The sequence below is a fragment of the Triturus cristatus genome, chromosome 8 (assembly GCF_964204655.1).
Source record: "Triturus cristatus chromosome 8, aTriCri1.1, whole genome shotgun sequence".
In the NCBI taxonomy this organism is placed as follows: Eukaryota; Metazoa; Chordata; class Amphibia; order Caudata; family Salamandridae; genus Triturus; species Triturus cristatus.
Genome location: NC_140591.1, coordinates 293,328,948 through 293,348,847, shown reverse-complemented (window position 1 = coordinate 293,348,847; position 19,900 = coordinate 293,328,948). Strand labels below are relative to the sequence as shown.

Below are 19,900 nucleotides of genomic sequence, written 5' to 3'. Positions count from 1 at the left end.
TCAATGCTTGTTACTGTTTTGCTTCATAATGGTAAAATACCATATCCATGACTCACTTGGGAATTGTGTATTAGTTCTTAACATTGATATTTGGTACTGTTTCAACTTAACATTACTCTGGGGAAATTGCCTGGTACACATCAACCAGGAGTTACCCAGTGATTTACTTAGAACTGTGATGTGATCTGGCTATATTCTGTTAATTAAGTTGGGGAGTGTGGGGGGAACCCACTACCAAATTAGTAATCCACTTTCTGACATAATACATTTAGTGGGCCATTTTCAATTCCGTATTGTACTTACTGTCATTGATAAACAGGTAATGAAAAACATGGCTTTCAAAAAACGAAATATTTCTTAATTGGAATAAATCTGCAGTTTTTCTAAAAACGAAAAAAAAGTCAGTGTGTGTTAAGTTGACTTCATGCTTCAGGGAATATTCTGTATCTTTTTCATTTTAGAATATAGAAAAAACTTCTGTATTAAATCCTGTGGTGAAGCGGCCATTTCTGAAGCGTGGTGAAGGCATTGCCAGATTTTCAAATCCAAAATCTAAATCATCCTCAAAAGAAATTAAATTGTCTATCCAGCAGAACCATTCAGAGGACTCAATTACACACAAAACTGAGAGATACCAGTTGATGCAGCGAAAAACTGCACCTTTGAGTAAAGAGCTGGTTTCTGAGCAACCTCCTGGAATAATGAAAAACCACAGCCAACGTGGTAAAACAAAAAAAAGGTTAATAACTAACCAAAATACTGCTCTGTTGAGGAATCAAAACATGAACAAATGCTCAAAACCATTGAATGAGGAGATTGACATCAAACACTCTTTGCAGGTTGGTGATTTTCTCAAAGCACATATGAACCACAAAATAGAAGCCAATAAAGAAAATATAATGGAATGTGCTAAACAAGTTGCAGTTGGCAACAGGGTCACAAAAGATGCACAAAGTTTTGAAAAGCTGCAAATAAATGCAGTGTTGATGCCACGGTGTTCCAGCGCTCCACTTAAGAACCATGACTTTTTTTTTGAGCATTCATTCCAGAAAAGATGTAAGAGCTGGGAGATGGAAAAAGAGAAGGACAACATTGAGCTAGATGAATTCTTGCTTTTAGAAGAGGCTGCTGAAGAGCTATCATTCTCAAGTAATTCCTCCTTTGTGCAAAAACTATTATCGCAAGATCAGCAGATCATTAAAGGTCACAGAATGTCTTCAACTCCTGTCAAGATTGCTCAGCACCATCAGAAAATGTTGGATTCAAATAAATCTAGACAGGATGACCAGACTGTTCATGCAAAAACAAAGGATGTTGATGTGATGGAAAAAAAATCTAAAGTGGATGCTTTAGCATTTTCAGGTGTTTCCTTGAAAATACTGAAGGTGCCTCCCACTGCTGACAATGGAGCATTGCAAGGCAGTGCATGGGAAACCAGTGATGATGACGATAAAGATAGTAGCAGTAATGCCAGTTCTGATATGGAAGACTGTGAAGCCACAATGGTAAGCGCAAAAGAGGATGTCAAACAACTAGAGAAGAGCAGAGAAGATAATCCCGCACATCATGACTATGAAGGCCCTTCCACAAGTGTTAGCAGACAAAATAAAAGCAGGGACCTTGATCTCGACTTGTCAGACCAGGATGACTACAGCTCTGATGAATCCACAATTCTAGAAAGTCAAAGTAAATCAAATAGCTCTGACTTAAACAGCAAGATGCCACCGGGAAATGTTAATGATATGGAGTTTGATGATGAGAGGACTTGGGCCGACCTCGAAAAGGATGAAGGTCTGTGTCGTATTCTGGACAATAATGCCACATTGCCATCAGTTAATTTTACTAGTGAGGGTAAAAATAACAACCGAGACAAAGCCATAAAAAGAAAGGTTGCTTCGATAAAGAAAGGAGAAGATCTGTCAGAAATTGATTCAGCTACTCCGCCTACCTCTGATTTGATGATTAAATTGTTCCCATCGTTAAAGCCGAAACCGATCCCAGATGCACCCCAGAAACTTGAATCCCGACCAAGTGCAAAACAGGAGCCGACGACAGGTAAGGTGCATACCATTATTTTTATTTCTTATTTCAAAACGAAACTAAGAAGTGTGCTGTTTTTTAAAGTTCATTTTCAACTAGCATATTTTATTTTAATTTGAAAATTTTTCATGCCCCACTTTGCCGCTCTGTAGAGATTTTGAACAAGAACGTCGGGTAACATACAATGGGAAGTTTGTTATCACCCTTAAACATTGTAGCATGACATAAAGCCTGCATTATGGGTGAGGGAAATAGTTGAGTTTGTCAGAGTGCCTTATGATGACAAACAATGCTTCTGCTTCAGTTGCATACAAAATCGAAAATCTTTCCAGTGGTACAACTTGAGAAAACAATATTTATTAGTTTAAGTTTGTGTTGTAACCAGCGTGGACCAAAATCTGCTGCAAGTCAGATACATAAGGTAAGTTAAATTAAAGTTCAAACCTTGTAAGGTTTGGGAAACATATTCAGGAATGTTCGTTATGGAGGTTTGATATGCAGTCCTTGAACATAAATATATACATTTTTAATGTTTTCCCTTTGCACATAGATTATATTTGTATCCCAAGACACATGCCATGCGACTTCCAAAAGGCAGAAATGGCAACTATTTGACATCTCTCATGTGCTCAGATGCATCTAATGTGGACTGGAGAATGAGTGGTGGGTGTCCATTCAGAGAAGATTGAATCAAATGGTTCTGAGAGATTCAGCACACACGGCCAAGTATTGAAGTGTTATCTGATGCTAATGAAAATGATGATTCCTCTTGGGCTGTAAAGTGTAATGGATTCAGTGCATGTATGACGAGTAAGCCCCATGAACGAAACTGCCCTGGTATGGACTCCTTTAACAAAGGAATTGGTGAACCTAGAATAGGCCAGTAAAGCATCAAACTCCCTGCACTGGTTAAGACCCATAACAAAGATCAGGGCATCTCAACTTACTGAGAACAAACCGGGCTGTACTTTCTCTACTCGAGCAATGAGAAAGGGAACAAGACAGATAAATGGCTCACACTGAGGCTATGAGCACAGCTTATTAGCGCCTTTGTGTCACTGTTGAAACATCCAGGATGAAATCATTTTACAGACAAGTTGGGGGAGCAGAGGATGTTCAATTTGTTTTACCGGAGAACATTTAGCAAAGGACCTGAATTAAAAAAATTAAGTACTCAAAGGCGTTCAGATCTTGAGTTCACTAGAAATAGCCACATCGGTAATTTTTTTAAACATTTGAGGGCCCTCTCCATCAACACTGGATCTCACTTTTTAATTAAAGCACACATGCCAGTGGCACACTTACCACGATCAGGAGGTGTGATGTATCCCTTATATCCATGTCAGTGAAAGACCCACTGAGTAAAAATTGTACAACCAGATAAGGTGCTACCCTGTTTCCTGATTGTGACAATTTAATGTTTAAAGATGGCCTTTTTGAAGTGCTCCTGGCACCAATCTCCAAGAGAGCACCTAACTTTAGAGAATAACAACACCGTTTATATGGCCAGATGCAGAGCAAGGATGTTGAAAAAGATTTTTATGGCACCTGGATATAGAGAGGGGCTGCTGCTTGCTGACCGAACATAATACTACCAGGAGGCGCACTTACAAATACTTTGAGTGGTCAACCAGGCAAATGGAGAAAAAGTGTGTTAACATGACCAGATAGTGCCTATGTAGTCTCTGTGGGACCTAGTATGGTTCCCCAGATAAGGGAGACCTTGAAATCTGTCAACCAAAGAATAAAAAAAATAAAAAAGATTTAGCACCACTGTGCAAGCTAACATAGGCTCATCACTCAACCGTCCCACCTGCACCCATGCACTTAGATGACATTTTCATTACGGCCAAGTGTGGGTAAATATCAAGAACTGGAGACTGGGGGTCAATGTAGAATATCAGCAGATGTGGTCATTGAGGTAACTATTAAACTGCTTGTCCAATGCACTGGATGCCTAACTGACAGGAAAGGTAGAGATATTTACAGATCTGTCATTAGGTTCTATATCTCCTCAACAAAGAACCAGACACAGAGTACTAATAGTTTGAGAAGTTTGCAAGGAGATCCTAGGGTTTCAAGTGTTTGGTTTCTAGTCCATATCGTTATATTCCATATTGGTACCCTAATATAGGCTCAGGTAACATCGTAACCTTTCACCTATATTCTTCCCTACATTACATACATAAGGGTTCTTAGGGACTGACCTTTTGCCTAGATACGACACTGCACACAGAATGCAGGATTTTCCCTGGTAAAGGCCTCGTACATTATGCATGAGTATTCTTGGAAACTCAGCAGGAATACCATCCCCTGTATAATATCTATGTATAAAGTTAATTCCCGATGTCATCCTAAGTCTGAAAAGTGGCACCTTTGGGTATAAACACATCACATCTTGCTGAGACAAACAGAGGAGATCAGGATGTTCCTGCCGACACACTCTGACGCTAGACGCTGAGGTTCCTGCATGCAGATACTCCAGCTTGCAGTGGTCTAACATCCCTTGCGGAATGTCAAACTCGAGACCACAGTCTCTCACTTCAGGTAATGGGGTTGACTTTATCCTAGAGGGATTCTTGGCCTAAAAATCGACATACATGCTAGGTACACTTAGGTACATCTACTTAGGTTAGCATCATAGGAGTACGCATTTTTATTGTCATGTATTTTATATACTTGCCTGTATTCATGGTTATAGCAACATGGTAGAAATCTACCATCCATTTACTTTCTTAATGATTCTAATCATTTATATCTTTTCTCTTCCAGGGGATCCTCATCAAAGTCATAAGCATTAGAATATTCCCGCCCATGTGCGGGTTCCCGGAAACAGTATATTATATTTGCCTCACATATATATAATATATACCTATATGTATACACAAGCAATTGCAGCCCATAAAACCCTAGAGCTGAACCATGCTGTAAGGAATTTCCACTATACATAAGAAAATAGCATTATAAACACGAGAAACAACATTATAACTTGTTTGGAAACTGTTTTAATGCTTAGAAAACAGCAGAAATTCTTAGAAAACACTGAAAGCATAGGAAGCTCCCAGGCTGCATTGCAAATACCCAGTCTAAAAAGACTGAAAAGCTAACTAATAGCTGCATAGCAAAAAACTGACACCGTGCCTTTAAGGCACACCTGACCCCCACCTTCCCATCATGCCTCGGGGGTGGCAGTTAGGTCAGTTGTTCTTTCCGGCTCCTTCTGGAAGGATCCTGGCAACAGAGCTCCACTTTTTTCTGAGTTTGTCAGAAAATATTTTCTGTTTTTCAACAATTTTTTCACTTACTTCGACGTTTTACATCTAAGGAAGTAAGAGGCTGTATTTTTTTAGACAGTTTTGGGCATTTTTTCCAACTTGAAATGCCTTCTCTTTTCGATCCTTGCCCTGCTTGTGGCAAGAAGAATGCCAGGACGGACTCTCATAGGGTCTGTATCCTGTGTCTACCGGAGGATCATGATTCCAAGACATGTACTCACTGCCAGAGCCTATCCAAGAGAACTTTGAAGGACAGAGAGCGAATTCGCATTTATGGCCTGGCACAACCATCCAGAGGGCGATCTCCGGTGAAGAAGGGCTCCAAGAGGCCTAGAGATACATCTAGGAGCAAGTCCTCTCGTCCTTCCGCCTCAGCGTCGGGATCGGCGCTGAGGAAAGATGTTCCGGTAGGTCGTGTTTCCAAGAAGAGACTTTCGACAGCGGGCTCGCCGTCGAGAGCAGGTACGTCGTCGACGTCGAAGTCCAGACCGCCATCGTCGATCGGCGTCGATCTAGAGCCTCTCCGCCGTCGTCAACCCGGCGACGATCGGCGTCGAGAGACACCACCCCTCCGCCGTCGTCAACCCGGCGACGATCGGCGTCGAGGAGCAGGAAACCTCCGCCGTCGTCAACCAGGCGACGATCGGCGTAGATGAGCAGAGAACCTCCGCCGTCGCCACCCCAGCGGCGATCGGCGTCGAGGAGCGGGTAACCTCCGCCGTCGTCATCTCGACGACGATCGGCGTCGAGGAGCATGGACCCTCCGCCGTCGTCAACCAGGCGACGACCGGCGTCGAGGAGTGTCACCCCTCCGTCGTCGAGGGCACGATCCCCTCCGTCGTCGCGGCTCCATCAGCGTTCGACGTCGAGAGAGCAAAATCCTCCGCCATCAGTCATCCAGATGGCGTTCGGCGGCGAGGTTACCATCCGCGTCGACGTCGAGAGTGGCAGCATCTCCGCCGGCGTCCCCACGGCGTTCGGCGTCGAGGGAGAGAGGGCCTCCGTCGTCGAGGCGGCATTCTTCGCCCACTGAACATGGCCGCCGGTCCACATCGAGGCGTCGTTCGACGTCGAGAGAAGAGTCCCGGCGAGAAAGAAGGCGACGCCACGGATCGACGTCAAGACCACGCTCGACGTCGAGACAGGCCTCGGACAGGTCGGTGGTCCTGGTGACAGAGTCGGCTTCGCGCCATTCCTCCTCTCACTCAGGGGCATCTCCACGACCGGCAATTCCACGAGAGCCTGCCAGCCAACCCCGTAGCTCTTCCCCTCAGACTCAAGGGACCATTTCTCTGTCGCCCAGATGGCTGCTGCCAGCACATCATTGGCAGGACTCGGGGGCTACAAGGAGGCTGCGGGAATACGTCAGTCAAGTGCATGACTCTCCGCTGCAGCGGCTGGTGGAGGCTGTGGACAGGGCTAGTCCTCCCAGGCCAGCACGTCAGAAGTCGCCGAACAGCAGGCGACGCAGATCGCGCTCCCCCAGGCGGGAGGGGCGTTCATCCGGATCACGGGCTCGTGATCATCGCCAGGAGCGGAGGTCACCATCATCGTCCTCTTCCTCGTCCACCAGGTCCTCCATCAGGGCTATTCACCCACGCTATCGGGCAGCCCAGTGTCCAGGGTCTTGCCCATAGACGACATCAACACCTACCAGGAGGTGCTGCAGCGGGGAGCGCAGAAGTTGGGGATTGAGATGTCAGTCCCCCAAGTCACCACGTCGGTGATTTTTGAAACACTTCACCAAAAGTCTGCCTCTCGTCCACTGCTGCCTTTGGTCCCAGGAATCATGGAACCAGTCGTGGACACCTTCCTCACCCCGGCGACCGTCAAAGCGGTTCCGGCTCGTATCCTCAAAAAATACAAGCCAGCTACCTCTGATCCTGTCTTTGTGAAGATGGACCCGCCTGCGGACTCCGTAATAGTGGCGGCTGCAAGAAAGGGTCAGACGGCGTCGGCCTCCTCTTCCGTTCCTCCAGATAAGGAGAGCAGAACCCAGGACTCCTGGGGACGCAGGGCCTGCTCTTCCGCGGCGGCTTCCCTCAAAATCTCCAGTGTGGCGGTGCTGTTGGGCAGATACGATAGGGCTCTCTGGGACTCGATGGAGCGATTCAAGTCCAAGCTCCCCAAGGAGGACCAAAAGGACTTCGAAGAGATTGTCACTGAAGGGGCTCTGGTGGCTAATCAGTCGGCAGCGGATGGTGCGCTACTCTCAGCCCATTCTTACACACACGGCGTGTGCGCCAGGAGGTCGTCCTGGTTGCGGCTGAAAGGGCTCAAGCCAGATGCACAGCAACGGATTGTAAACCTCCCGTTCTCTGGCAACTCCCTCTTCGGCACTCACACGGATGAGGAGATGGGGCGCATGAAATCTGAACTAGACACCCTCAAAGCTGTGGGCTTGGAGAAGAAAAAGGAATTCAAGCGCCGCTTTCGACCCACCCAACGCAAGGGGCCTCAACAGAGGGTTCAAACCCCTCAGTGGTCTCAGAGTAAACCCCAAGGAGGAAAATCGCAGTTTCGAGGCGGAAAATCCGGCAGGGGCAGAGGTGGACACCAGCAGCAGTCCTCCACTACCACAAGAGGAGGAAAGTCATGAGCTGTGGCTTCCTCTACGACCGTTGCCCACTCCAGTGGGAGGAAGTGCATCACAACATCTAGCAGAGTGGGACAGCATCACAAAAGATCGCTGGGTGCTGAATATACTGCGAAATGGATATGCGCTACGTTTTCGAGCGCATCCGAAAGACATCCCGCCAAAAAGGTCCCGTCCTCACCACTTAAAACTGCTCCAAAAGGAGGTGAGGGCCCTTCTGCAAAAGCAGGCCATAGAAAAAGTTCCTCCTTCGCAAGTCGGAAAAGGAGTGTACTCCCAGTATTTCCTTGTGCCCAAAAAAGATCAAGAGCACAAGTTTCGGCCGATTCTGGACCTTCGTCTCCTAAACAAAGTCATCGTCAAGGAGAAGTTCCGTATGTTGGCGCTTCACCAAATATGTCCACATCTGCAAGTTGGGCATTGGATGTGTTCGGTGGACCTCCAAGATGCGTACTTTCACATTGCAATCGCGAAACATCACCGCAGGTACCTGCGGTTTGTGGTTGGAAGCAAGCATTATCAGTACAAAGTCCTTCCATTCGGACTCAAGTCGGCTCCGCGAGTCTTCACCAAGTGTATGGCAGTGGTGGCGGCCTGCCTACACAAGCAGGGTCTCTTCGTCTACCCTTACTTAGACGACTGGTTGCTGAAGGCTCCATCCCAGCAGCAGGTGAAGAAAGACTTCCAGACCTGTCTGAGACAGTTGCACGCTCTCGGCCTTCACGTCAACATGGCAAAGTCCGTGCAGCAGCCCACTTTGTCCATCCACTACCTTGGCTCCGTTCTGGACAAAAGCGTGGGAAAAGCGTATCCTTCGGGGGAGAGACTGTCTTCAATGAAGAGGAAATGCAGGCTTATGCAGCAGATGCAGACGCCGTCAGCCCGGCAGGTAGCATCTCTGCTGGGACAGGCATAGAATATTACAGCCTTGATAGCATGAGAAAGCCATAGCCAACGCGTTTCGTCTCCTACAGGGAGACTTCTTCAGGGCAAACAAATAATTGATAGGCTTTCCTCAGTTCAGGAATAAAAGCCTTTATCTGGATGAAGGCAAATTAAAACCTTCATTCGACAATGTTCAATACCCGAATAAACTCAAATCTCTAGCTTTTTTTCGGGTCGCAGTCGTGGATAAGTCAAATACTCAAGAAATAGCTTCTTTGAATCTCCCGCTCCATAATATACAGTATCTCACGGCGTGGTAGCCCGTAACCTCGTCTCTGCGGTCTCGAGTAACAGTAACAGTTACTGCCTGCTTTGCGGTGAAGAATGCGTGCTAGACATATGTCTGACACTTCCATCAGTCATGCCTATGGATATCGATACTCTGCTGGACCCGATAACGGCCCATGCTCTGTGTTGTACCCAGCGGCTACCAATCCTGATGACAGCATTCATTGAGATCTCACAGACGCGACATGCTACTGCTGAGGTACAAGACGGATCAACAGGCGCAAGGGTAACATCGAATACTGCTACTGACAATGTTGCACATCTATGTGCAGTTAATCTTCTAAACAAGGTATTTGACCTGTCACCAATATCGGTGGACGATTTCTTGTCTACAGGATTGGAGAATTACATGTTCTCTCCGACACCTTCCACTGACTTTTAATTTGGCTCACATTGTACCAGGCAATCACTGAATTTGGCCTTCATTTTTCTAAAAACAAAAGACAAAGCTTGGAACTTTTTTCGCTTTATCATTTTTCTTTCTTGGCTCAAGGACTTTGCTTATAGTAGAACTATTCATAGAGAATAGATTTCCTTGAACACTTCCAGGGATACGTTGTCATCTTATGGTTTTTTTTAACACCAATGTAATCATGACATGAAATGGTTTGTTTTTCCGTTCTGTACCATTGAACCATTTAATTGTATTTACATTTGTATATACTTGTGCTCATTCATTTAGCGATCGATGTAATATGTTTTGCTTAGAATGAGACTTGCTTTAATTATGTACAGCACTATTGCATTTTAATGCATAGCCACTGTTTTTAGAGACGGTTGTTATGCTTTTACATATGTTTTTAGTAAATTATGTGATATTCTATTTGACATATTTATCATGTTTAGCATTTAGTAATGTTGTTCTATCGAAAGTGGAGTGGGTGTTGTGTGTCACTTTAGATACCCGTATATAGGTCTATTGAATCGTCCTTATATAGGCACAATTCGACTTGTCCTTATTTAGGCATAATATTCCAGTCCTTATTTAGGCATTGGCCATGCAGATCCAAATATAAGCATTGTCACCTACATCCGTCCATCCCACGTCACAACGAGTTCTTAGAAACCAGACCCATAAGCCGTTGGGATTTTCCCTGCTTGGATTATTGATTTCTCCAAGAACTCATCTATTATGCATGAACTACTATTCCTTAGGGGTTAATTCATGACGTCTTCCTCTGCCCGACTTTAGGTCAATGCTAGCATTCCTAGACACCTTCCAGGTATAAATATACCTTCACTTGCCCTGGCAAGTCACGGCACGGCACAGCTGGGCTATACAGCTCGCCACTGCAAGTCCTGAAGGAGTTAGAGTCCCCGCCTGACTCACTGAACAGACGCGGTCTTCCCTGCACGCAGAGATTCCAGCTTCCAGTATTCCAACTCCCCTTGCAGGATGTTAGAGTTTGAGATCTGGAAAGAGATTCCCACCTCTCTCATTCTAAGGTATGGAGCTGGCTCGAACCTAAGGAAATTCTTGGCATCTCATATAATATACTAACTTAAGCTCATACCAACTATAGCTTAAATCAGCACCTACTTCCTACCACGCACTACATTCAAGTAGAATTATTTAGAAGCACCAGATGAGTATCCACTTTTAGCCTGTGTATTTATGTGTATGTATATAGATATAGGTTTTAGCTAAAAGACAATGCTGTTGCAGTTTTACTTCTTCTTACTGCTGACGCTGTGCATATTATATCTTCATTACTGTCTAATGATCGTGACAGCTCATATCTCTTACACGAAAACGAAGACTGTTCAATAAATCCATTTTTATTGAAAACGCCTGTCTTCCTATTTTCTGTGTAACTGTGAAGAAACTAAGCATGCACGATTGACTAACTGAAACTGTTATCTATTGTTTCCACGATTCTGAGACCCGTTCCGATTGTGAAAGAAAACAAAGTTGTCATGTTTATGCGGTTGTCAGAAACTAATCCCGTCTTGTTCATTCGAGAAGTTTCTAATGACCTCTGAGTTAGCTGCAACACACAAGTAATTAAGTTTAATATACTCGATAGGAGCATACAGACCTCAGTCCTCTGCACAGAACTATAGTGTATATCATTCCAATGCGCAGAGCCTATAAGGAAAAGAGGAACTACACTAGTAGTATAAATAAGTGAGGTGGTGTGTGCATAACTGTATGGGTGAGTTCAGAGTGCATCTGTGAAGGGCTGTATGGGAGGGTGAGTGTGTGTATGGGTGTGTTGGTGAGTGAATGGATGCCTCACTGGTACATGTGTGAGTAGCTGCATATGTGAAAGGCAGTATATGGAAGTGGTTTTTTTTGTGGGTTTTTTTGCATCTTTTATATAGCGCAAACTCGACCCGAAGGTATTGGAGCGCTTTACATGAGCACCGTATTTACATTACACATTCAGGCACGGGGAGATTAAGTGATTTGCCCAGAATCACAGGATGTGGACGCGATCCCGAGGCTCGAACCCTGGTTTCCAGCACCAAAGTCTGCAGTCTAGCCGACGGACCACATCCTCTCCCCAAAGTGTTGGAGTGTATAATTGACTATATGTGAGAGTGAGTGATTGTGAGAGTGGCTGTATGGATCAGTGTGCTTGTATTAGTTATTGTATAAGAGTGTAAGTATTTGTTAGTATATGTTTGAATTAGTGAGGTGGTGTGTGTGTATAACTGTATAGGAGAGTAAATGGGAGTGTGATTGATTCTTTGCATGACTGACTAGGTGTGTGAGTGACTCCATGGATGAGTGGCGGTGTGTGTGTGTCTTTATAGGTGTATGAGTGCATATGATAGTGTTGTATTAATGAGTGACTGCATGTATGAGTGATTGTATGGGTGAATGAGTGGATGTGTGTGTAGACCTAGGAATCCGTGAGTGCGTATGTAGTAACTGGTAATGGTGTCGATGGTTACGAAAATGGTAGTCTGTATTTTACAGTGGGTGTATCAACAGTTATATTAGAGTGTGAGGGGGTGCATCAGATCTTCATGTGGATGTCACCAGTGATGTCATCAGTGATGTCACTGACCATGTCATGAATGATGTAATATGTGACGTCATCAGCAGTGCATTGCGGGGACGCGAGTTATAAGTTAGCTGAACTAACTATAACGGCTGAATTTCTATGGTTTTGTACGAGTGAAATATGCAACTAACTAGAACGTCCCTGAAACCTATGGTTTTTTTCAGCGAATTTCTAACTTTTTTTAAATGCTAATTTCTAACTATAACGTGCCTGAAACCTATGGTTTTTTCAGTGAATTTCAATAGTTTTTAAATGCTAATTTCTAACTATAAAGTACCTGAAACCAATGTTTTTTTCGGTGGATTTCAATGGGTTTTTTTTAAACGAAAATTTCTAATTGTATTGTGCGTCAATCCTATGTTTTTTTTTTTAGTTAATTTTCTAAGGTATTATAAATGCTAATTTCTAACTATAACATCCCTATTATGTCCCCCTGAATCCTGAAGGTCCCTGGTGGCCAAGTAGCCCACCAGGTACCTCCATTAAGCGCCACAGAGCTGCGTTGGCCCCCAGGGACCCTCAGGATTCAAGGGGACTTAATCCCCCAATTTACAACGCGGCAGGGGGTGTGTTTGCACACTTGTAATATCAGGCCCGCCCCCTCCCTGCACCACTGTGCAAACGCGCCCCCTGGCTCGTTGTAAGTTGGGGGATTAAGTCCCCTTGAATCCTGAGGGTCTCTGGGGGCCTACTAGCCCACCAGGTACCTCCAGTAAGCGCCACAGAGCTGTGTTGCAGAGTTGTGTAAAAATGGGGCGTGGCCGTGGACCACCTCTCTTCAACGCAGCTCCCTGGTGCATACTGGAGCCTCAGTGTTCAAGGGGAATTAATTCCCCAACTTACAGCGCGCCAGGGGGCGCGTTTGCATAGTGTTGCAGGAAGGGGGCGGGGCCTCCGGAGCGATGTTGACGTTTTTTTTCCCCAGAAGGGGGGCTGTGTGGCCCCCCTTCTTTTCCCATTTTTGGGGCCCTGGGGGCCACATCCTCCAGGGCCTGACCCCTATCTTATTTCTAAAAAAAACCCCCAAAAAACGGGAAAGGGGTCACGTGGCCCCCCATCCCCCGGTATATGGCCAGACTTTTTTTTTTTTTCTAACTTTTTTTTTTCTTTTTTTTAATATAGTTGGAGGGGGGCGCGTGGGCCCCCTCCTCAGGCCAATTATGGTCCCAGGGACCCCATCCCTCGGGGCCTGGCCGCTCCGTTGGGGACCATGGAGGGAGCCCCAATGCGATTCGGTAGCCTGTCCTGAGCCTCCAAAATAAGCAAGGCTGCAGATAAGAGGGGCAACTGTAACCTCTCCGGTCATCTAGGATGAGGTATGTGCCCTAGGGCGCATACCTCATCCTAGATGACCAGAGAGGTTACAGTTGCCCCTCTTATCTGCAGCCTTGCTTATTTTGGAGGCTCAGGACAGGCTACCGAATCCCAGATGATGTGGGCTGCTATCTTGGTGGCTGATGGGATTCATCAGTTTCTCTTTTGACTCTGCTCATTCTAGTCTTGTTTTAGCCCATAGTTTGACCCTAGATTGCTCTGGTGTGATAAAAGTATATGGATTAATAAGGGATTAGCTATCTAGTGGTCGTTAAATATTTTTCCCTTTGACCCTCCTATGATATATCCGGCTCGCTTTGATATATTGTGTTATTAATTGGGAGCCCCAATCCCCCCATGGTCCCTGCTGGCTACCCGCCTCCTGCAGTAGCCGGCATTGCTTTTTCACAAGGGGAGCTGCTGATATGCACCTCCCCTTGTGGAGAAGCAATTCTGCTTTGCTTCATTGAAGCGAGAGCAGGTTTCCCTGCTCTCGCTTCAATGAAGCAATGCAGAGTTTGCTATAACAGGGCGGGAGCCGCACGGCTCCCGCCCTGCCATAGCAAACAGCAGTGTCCTGGGGCTGGGCACCCGGAAAACACTGCAGGAGCCGGCCCTGGGGGTTGGCGGTCCCCAGGGCCATCAAGGGCTCTTGGAGGGGGGCCGCACGGCCCCCCTCCCTTTGTCAAAATAGCCCCGGGGAGGTGGTGGTCCCCAGGGTTGGGGGTCTCCCCGGAGCTCTTGCCCCCCACACATCTATTTTTGTTTCCTGAAAAACAAGAGCCCAGGGGAGGTGGCGGTCCCCGAGGCAGCATGGGGGGGGGTGCGACCACCCCACACATTATTTTTTCAATAAGGGAGGTGGCGGTCCCTGGGGCTGAGGGCAGGGCCGCGTGACCCGCACACATAATCTGCATAGCCCCGGGGAGATGGCGGACCCCGGGACTGCGGGGGCCCCCTCGAGCCCCCACTATTATTTTTAGACAATGCCCCCGGGACCTGGCCCACCCGGGGTCCTCATTAAAATGAAGCGTGGGCTTCATTTTTTGTGTGATTTCGGCGGGAGTCGCGACCCCAACGCAAATTCTGCCGAAATTACACAAAAAAATGCTTTTCTTGGCCCTGGGGGTCCTTGTGGGACCCCCTGAGCAGGCAAAGGGTGTCAGGGTGTTTCTACCCTGCCCCCTTTGCTTGTTTTTTTGAACCTTTATTGTACTGTATTCTTGTGAGTCTGTTCTACTAAGTCACAAGATGGCTGCCAACACTTCCTGGTTTGGAGTGTTGGCATCCAATCAGAGTGAAGCTCGTGCCTGGGAGGGTTCGCGAACCCACCACGGCCACAGATATCGAAATGTTTTTTTTTTCTAATTTCTCAGGAACTACTGAACGGATTTACACCATTTTTAAAAAAAAGGTCTCTCTCTGAACCAAGGGCTACATTTTTGCCAAATTTGGTGTAATTCTGTTCAGCAGTTCGGGCTGTAGCTTTGTCTAAAATCTCCTATGGAAATTACCATGGGGAAAACGCGTTTTGGGACCCCCCTTTTTTCTCGGCCCCCCGCTTGACGAATCACCCCGAAACTTTCAAGACAGGAGCTGACCGGAGCGTCCCACTAGTTTTGAAAATTTCGCAAAGAGATATATATATATATATATATATCTGTTCTTCCAAGAAGTGCACTAGAGGCATGGAAATTATGCCGTCTGTCATAGATTTATCGTAGCTCCTAACAAACATGCTTAAAACCCCTAACAGGATCATCACTACATGGAGAATATATATATATTCCATGTAGTGATGATCCTGTTAGGGTTTTTAAGCATATTTGTTAGGAGCTGCAATAAATCTATGACAGACAGCATCATTTCCATGCCTCTAGTGCACTTCTTGGAAGAACAGAAATACAGGGGAGCGCAAATGGTAGGAACACAGGCAAAAAAAAGCAAAATAGCTGCTCCTACGTTCTCTCCTCCCAATCTCTCCAATTTAAGACTTAAATATGTCCTTGTGAGCTATCTCTTTTGTGTAAACCTGTGCAGACTGTAATTTTGCAGCATCTCCCAAAGCCGTCCCCACAAGAGAGTATTTGCAGACAGAAACCTCCAACGAATGTCAAGGGACTTCATGACCCTTTAGAACAGTCTTGCTAAAGAGAGACTTTGTCACTCAAACTGAGGCAACCTCAAACTACAGCGTCTACCACAATACAAATCCGAACGGTTCGCAGTGGCAGTCTGTTTGCTCTCTCCTGACGTGTCCAGTGCCATCTGGTGTGGTATTTTAACTGCTAGAGCGGCCGCTGGCCGACTTTGAAGCTGGGGAACCAGGTTCGAGTCTGGCGGAAGCCTCACACATTCTGTGATTCTGGGCAAATCACTTAATCTCTCCAAGCCTAAAAAGAAAGCATTGGTAATGCATCGATTTCGCCTATGCGATGACTAATAAGCAGTTTTTGATCAATCACTCTCCGGGACCAAGGAAAGAGCTCCCTGACAAGTATCACAGGAGTGGAGAGGATGTGGTGCAGCGGGCAATGCTGCTGACTTGAAAGCTGGGGATCCAGGTTTGAGTCTCAGCAGCACAACAGCCATGATTCTGGGTAAATCACTGAATCTCTCCCAGTGATAAATTGGGCTATATAAATCTGCTGATTTAATTTAGAGTATCATGTTAGATGAAAAATCAGACAGAGGCAAAAATCTATGAAAAAATAGTTCCTATTTACCTAAAAAGAGCATGAAAAGAGGGATAGGGTACAGGGAGACATAATTCAGTAGCATAAAAGTCAAACCTTGCCACTCTAAAGAAAGAGAAGGCAGAAGTATACATGATTGTTCACTAGACATCAGGAATGGTGTTTTGCTGGTGTCCATTTTGCTGCAGCTTTTGGTGCTGGGTCCAGATCGTTCTAATGTCCCAAGTGAATGATTGAAGCCCTAGTGTGAGAAACATGAAACTGAGAGGGCTGAGATGATGGAGGGAGGAGATTTCCAGCTTTGCAGGGGCTGTGCGATGGGGACAAGGCAAAAGATGTGCAGCTCACTGAATGGGTTTGAATTGGATGGTGCTTGCCACCCAATTGCTTGTTGTTGCCCGAGCAGCGACACTATGGGAATATTTAGGTTGCAGTAAGAAAAGTTCCTGACTGTTTACTACCAGGAGTAGAAAACTGAGAAGCAGGCAGAAGAACGCCGTACATGAGTGGGAACTGAAACAGTTAGCAGACAGGATTTTCCAAAGGTGGGAACTCCACTCTACACCTGTTTGCAGACCAAGAGAAAGCAAAATACAGAAGCCTTGTGTCTAGATACCCAAGCCTTCAGTCATTGAGGAATGCCCTATCTATACAATGGTTATGGAAATGTTCCTACCATTGCCCCAAATTTATCTGACCCCCCTGGTAATCGAGAAGTACAAGCAAGCAGCTATGACCCTCATCCTCTGTGCTGCAATGGGGCAGGCAGTCCTGGTTCTCCGACCTAATGGAGCAAGCACAGGGCAATATCGTGCAGCTGCCACTGCAACCAGACAGACTGACTGCTCATAAGGGTCAAGAGTATCACCCACAACCAAAAACACTCAGCAGCATGACTCCTGAAGACCTAGAATTCAGACATGTCGATGGCTGGCTTATATATGGTGCACACTTATTTAAGTGAAGCACCCTGCGCTATTCCAGACAACCCTTATGTTGATTTTAGTGGTCTTAGACAACCATAGAAAGCTCGTTAAGTGGTAGCTGTGGAGAGCAGCCTTCAGGCTTAGTCCAGAAGGAGTGTTAAGCAGCTTGTTTTACCCGAACTAATTATATAGTGTAGATTAAATAAAAAAGACCACACAGTGTCATTATAAAAATAGTTATATTTATTATACACACTCACTAACACATTTGTATATCTCCAACCTGGAGATATGAACACAATATACACAATATTTCAAAAGGAAACCGGTAAGTAAGCACAAATACACAGTGGTGTCCAGGGGGAGACCAAATCATATGCTAAAGAAGTGGAATGCGAACTGTGACCGAAGTCGAGACTTGACCCAGAAGACTCAGAAAAGAGTCCCCCAAGGTAAGTACCCAGGAACCCCGCGGAGGCTGTGTGCAGAGTAGAAACACAGCTGCCTACTCCATGCAAGTCAACTGGCAAGTCGCGGTTGCAGTTTTGAAGGATCCTTCCCAGTGGACCCTGAAGAAAGCCAGTGGAAGATGGAAGGTTGGAGAGTCACCCCACCCGTGGACACCTCAGGAACCAGGAAACCTACACCACGGAGACCTGGTGCATTGATGCGACGTGACGTTGGAACCGCCATAGACCATAATGGAGGACTTCGGTGAAGATACCGTTGGCGAAGAAGGTGAAAGAGTCCAGTGGAATCCAAGGATGGATTCTTGAAGAGCAGTACCTGCAAGCAGAGGGGACAGAGTCTATGGCACTCAGGAGTGACCAGGAGGCACGGAAGACCAATGACGGAAGGTGCAGGAGAGTTGACTGTGACCTTGTAGCTGCAGCTGTAAAGACCAGGCAACACTGTGGAAGACCAGGAGGCATTCACGAGCTGTCCCACGTCGCAAGTCGAGAACCAGGGGGTTGGTGCCTGACGGGAGCACCAACAAGCCTTGGCAGGAGCAACAGTTGTGGTAAACTAAGAAGGTGCAGTGTCTGGACCAGCAAGGTCCAAGAGACTCACAAAATGCAGTCAGAGCAGGCCTGAGCAAGCAGGGGAGACCACTGAAGCCAAAGAAGACCCTCAAGAGGACCCACAGGCCCAACGCACAGGAGTCGCAAGAGGACCTCGAGCAACTCACCAATGATGCCGGCCCACATTGCAGAGGATGCGGTGAGGAGGGAGATCTTGGCAGGAAGAGATGCTGGAGGCTGGAGCTTCTTGTAGCTTGAAGATTTCTGGAGGGCAGAGTCAACAAGGCTTGGCAACTGCAGGTCGACGCGATTCACAGGGGTTCTGTTCCAGCGAGGGATACTTGCTTCAAACTTGCCGAGAAGACAGTGCAGGCTTTGAGGGAGATGCAGAACCACCACCTGTTTTGCTGAGCCTTTCGAAGTCCGTTTGACGGCATGAGGAGCAGACTGGTCAGCTTAGTTGCGGTGCCTGCAGATGAAGGGGAGTGACTCCTTCACTCCAAGGAAGATTACTTTGGGGGTCCTTGATGTCCACATGCCTGGAGAAGAACCTGGATGAAACACAGGCACAGATGACGCAGAAGGCTGATGGGACGATGACCCCTGCAGTCTGGTGGCGCTGGCAAATGCCCCTAGCCCAATACACTAAGTCCTAATTGGGAGGTGGTCACACTTCCGTATATCAGGAAACCTATTGTTCTCCCTTCCTCTGCTTGAGCTCAGCTCAGCAGCAGGAGGGCAGAAATGTCTGTGGTCTGATACCTTGAATACAGGGGGCCTCCCTAGGGTAGCCCCCAGTACAATGTATCCTACAGCCAACACTGAAATCTGTGTTCGGGTAGGATTCCAACATGTTTGACACCAAACATGACCTGTTTCGGTGCAGCCAATATATAGTTAGATATCCCGTAATTGACCTTTATGTCCACTATTTGTATAAAATGGCTGACCGCAATTACAAAGCCTGCAGAATTGAATCCGGGATTTTTAGGGGGTCTCCTGCTCATGCAGGGACACCCTTACACATATAACCAAGCACCCTGCCTTCAGGATTGAAAGGCCTGCCTTAAGGGTGACTTATAGGTTTTAAGTGTAGTGACCTCGGATATAAGGAAACTTGTATCTGTTGTGAGTGGTGCTAGCACCAGCTCACACAGGCCGCAATGGCAGGCCGGTAGTCACAGTTTGAGTGGTCTTCTATGGGTGGCATAATACATTCTGCAGCCCATGGGAGACCCCCTGAGGTACCTATGCCCTAGGTACCTTAGTACCATATACTAGAGACTTATAGTAGTATACCAGTAGCCAATTGGGAAGGTACCAACGTCCTTACCATAGTCAAATTTAGGGAAAGAGCACAGTGTCTGGGGTCCTGATTAGAAAGATCCCAATCAGACTAGTCCGAAAACAGAATAACACCAGTAAAAAGTGGGGGTAACCATGAAAGCAGATCCTACTTTACTACAGGACACTTTCAGAAAGAACCATTAAAGTCCTGAAGGAAGTAAGGCAACCGACAAAGAAGTGCTATTCCATTAAAGTTAACAGGTTCAGATTTGATGTGATCCACAGAAATAGATTTCAGAACCTGAACAGAGGACGCCATGGTACTAAAATACCTAACCTATTTACTAGTCGAGGGGCTCTTTTATGCCTCACTAAAGGCACACTTGACAGCCATATTGGTATACACAAGAGGGGGATGTGGGTTGGGGGAGGGGGGGGGTCATAGGAATGAGTTGCTTCCAACCACCGGTAGTCAAAAGATTTTTAGAAGGGGCAAA

At 46.4% G+C, this 19,900-nt stretch overlaps 1 protein-coding gene across 3 annotated transcripts in view; it reads left to right on the top strand.

Moving 5' to 3' along the window:
- The window catches only part of CPAP (centrosome assembly and centriole elongation protein), a 521,976-nt gene that overhangs the window by 185,134 nt on the left and 316,942 nt on the right, over positions 1-19,900 (top strand). For all 3 annotated transcript variants that reach the window (XM_085621543.1, XM_085621542.1, XM_085621541.1), the window contains one exon: positions 462-2,055. In XM_085621543.1, the coding sequence (XP_085477669.1) occupies positions 462-2,055 (1,594 nt within the window). The remainder of the gene's footprint in view (positions 1-461; positions 2,056-19,900) is intronic.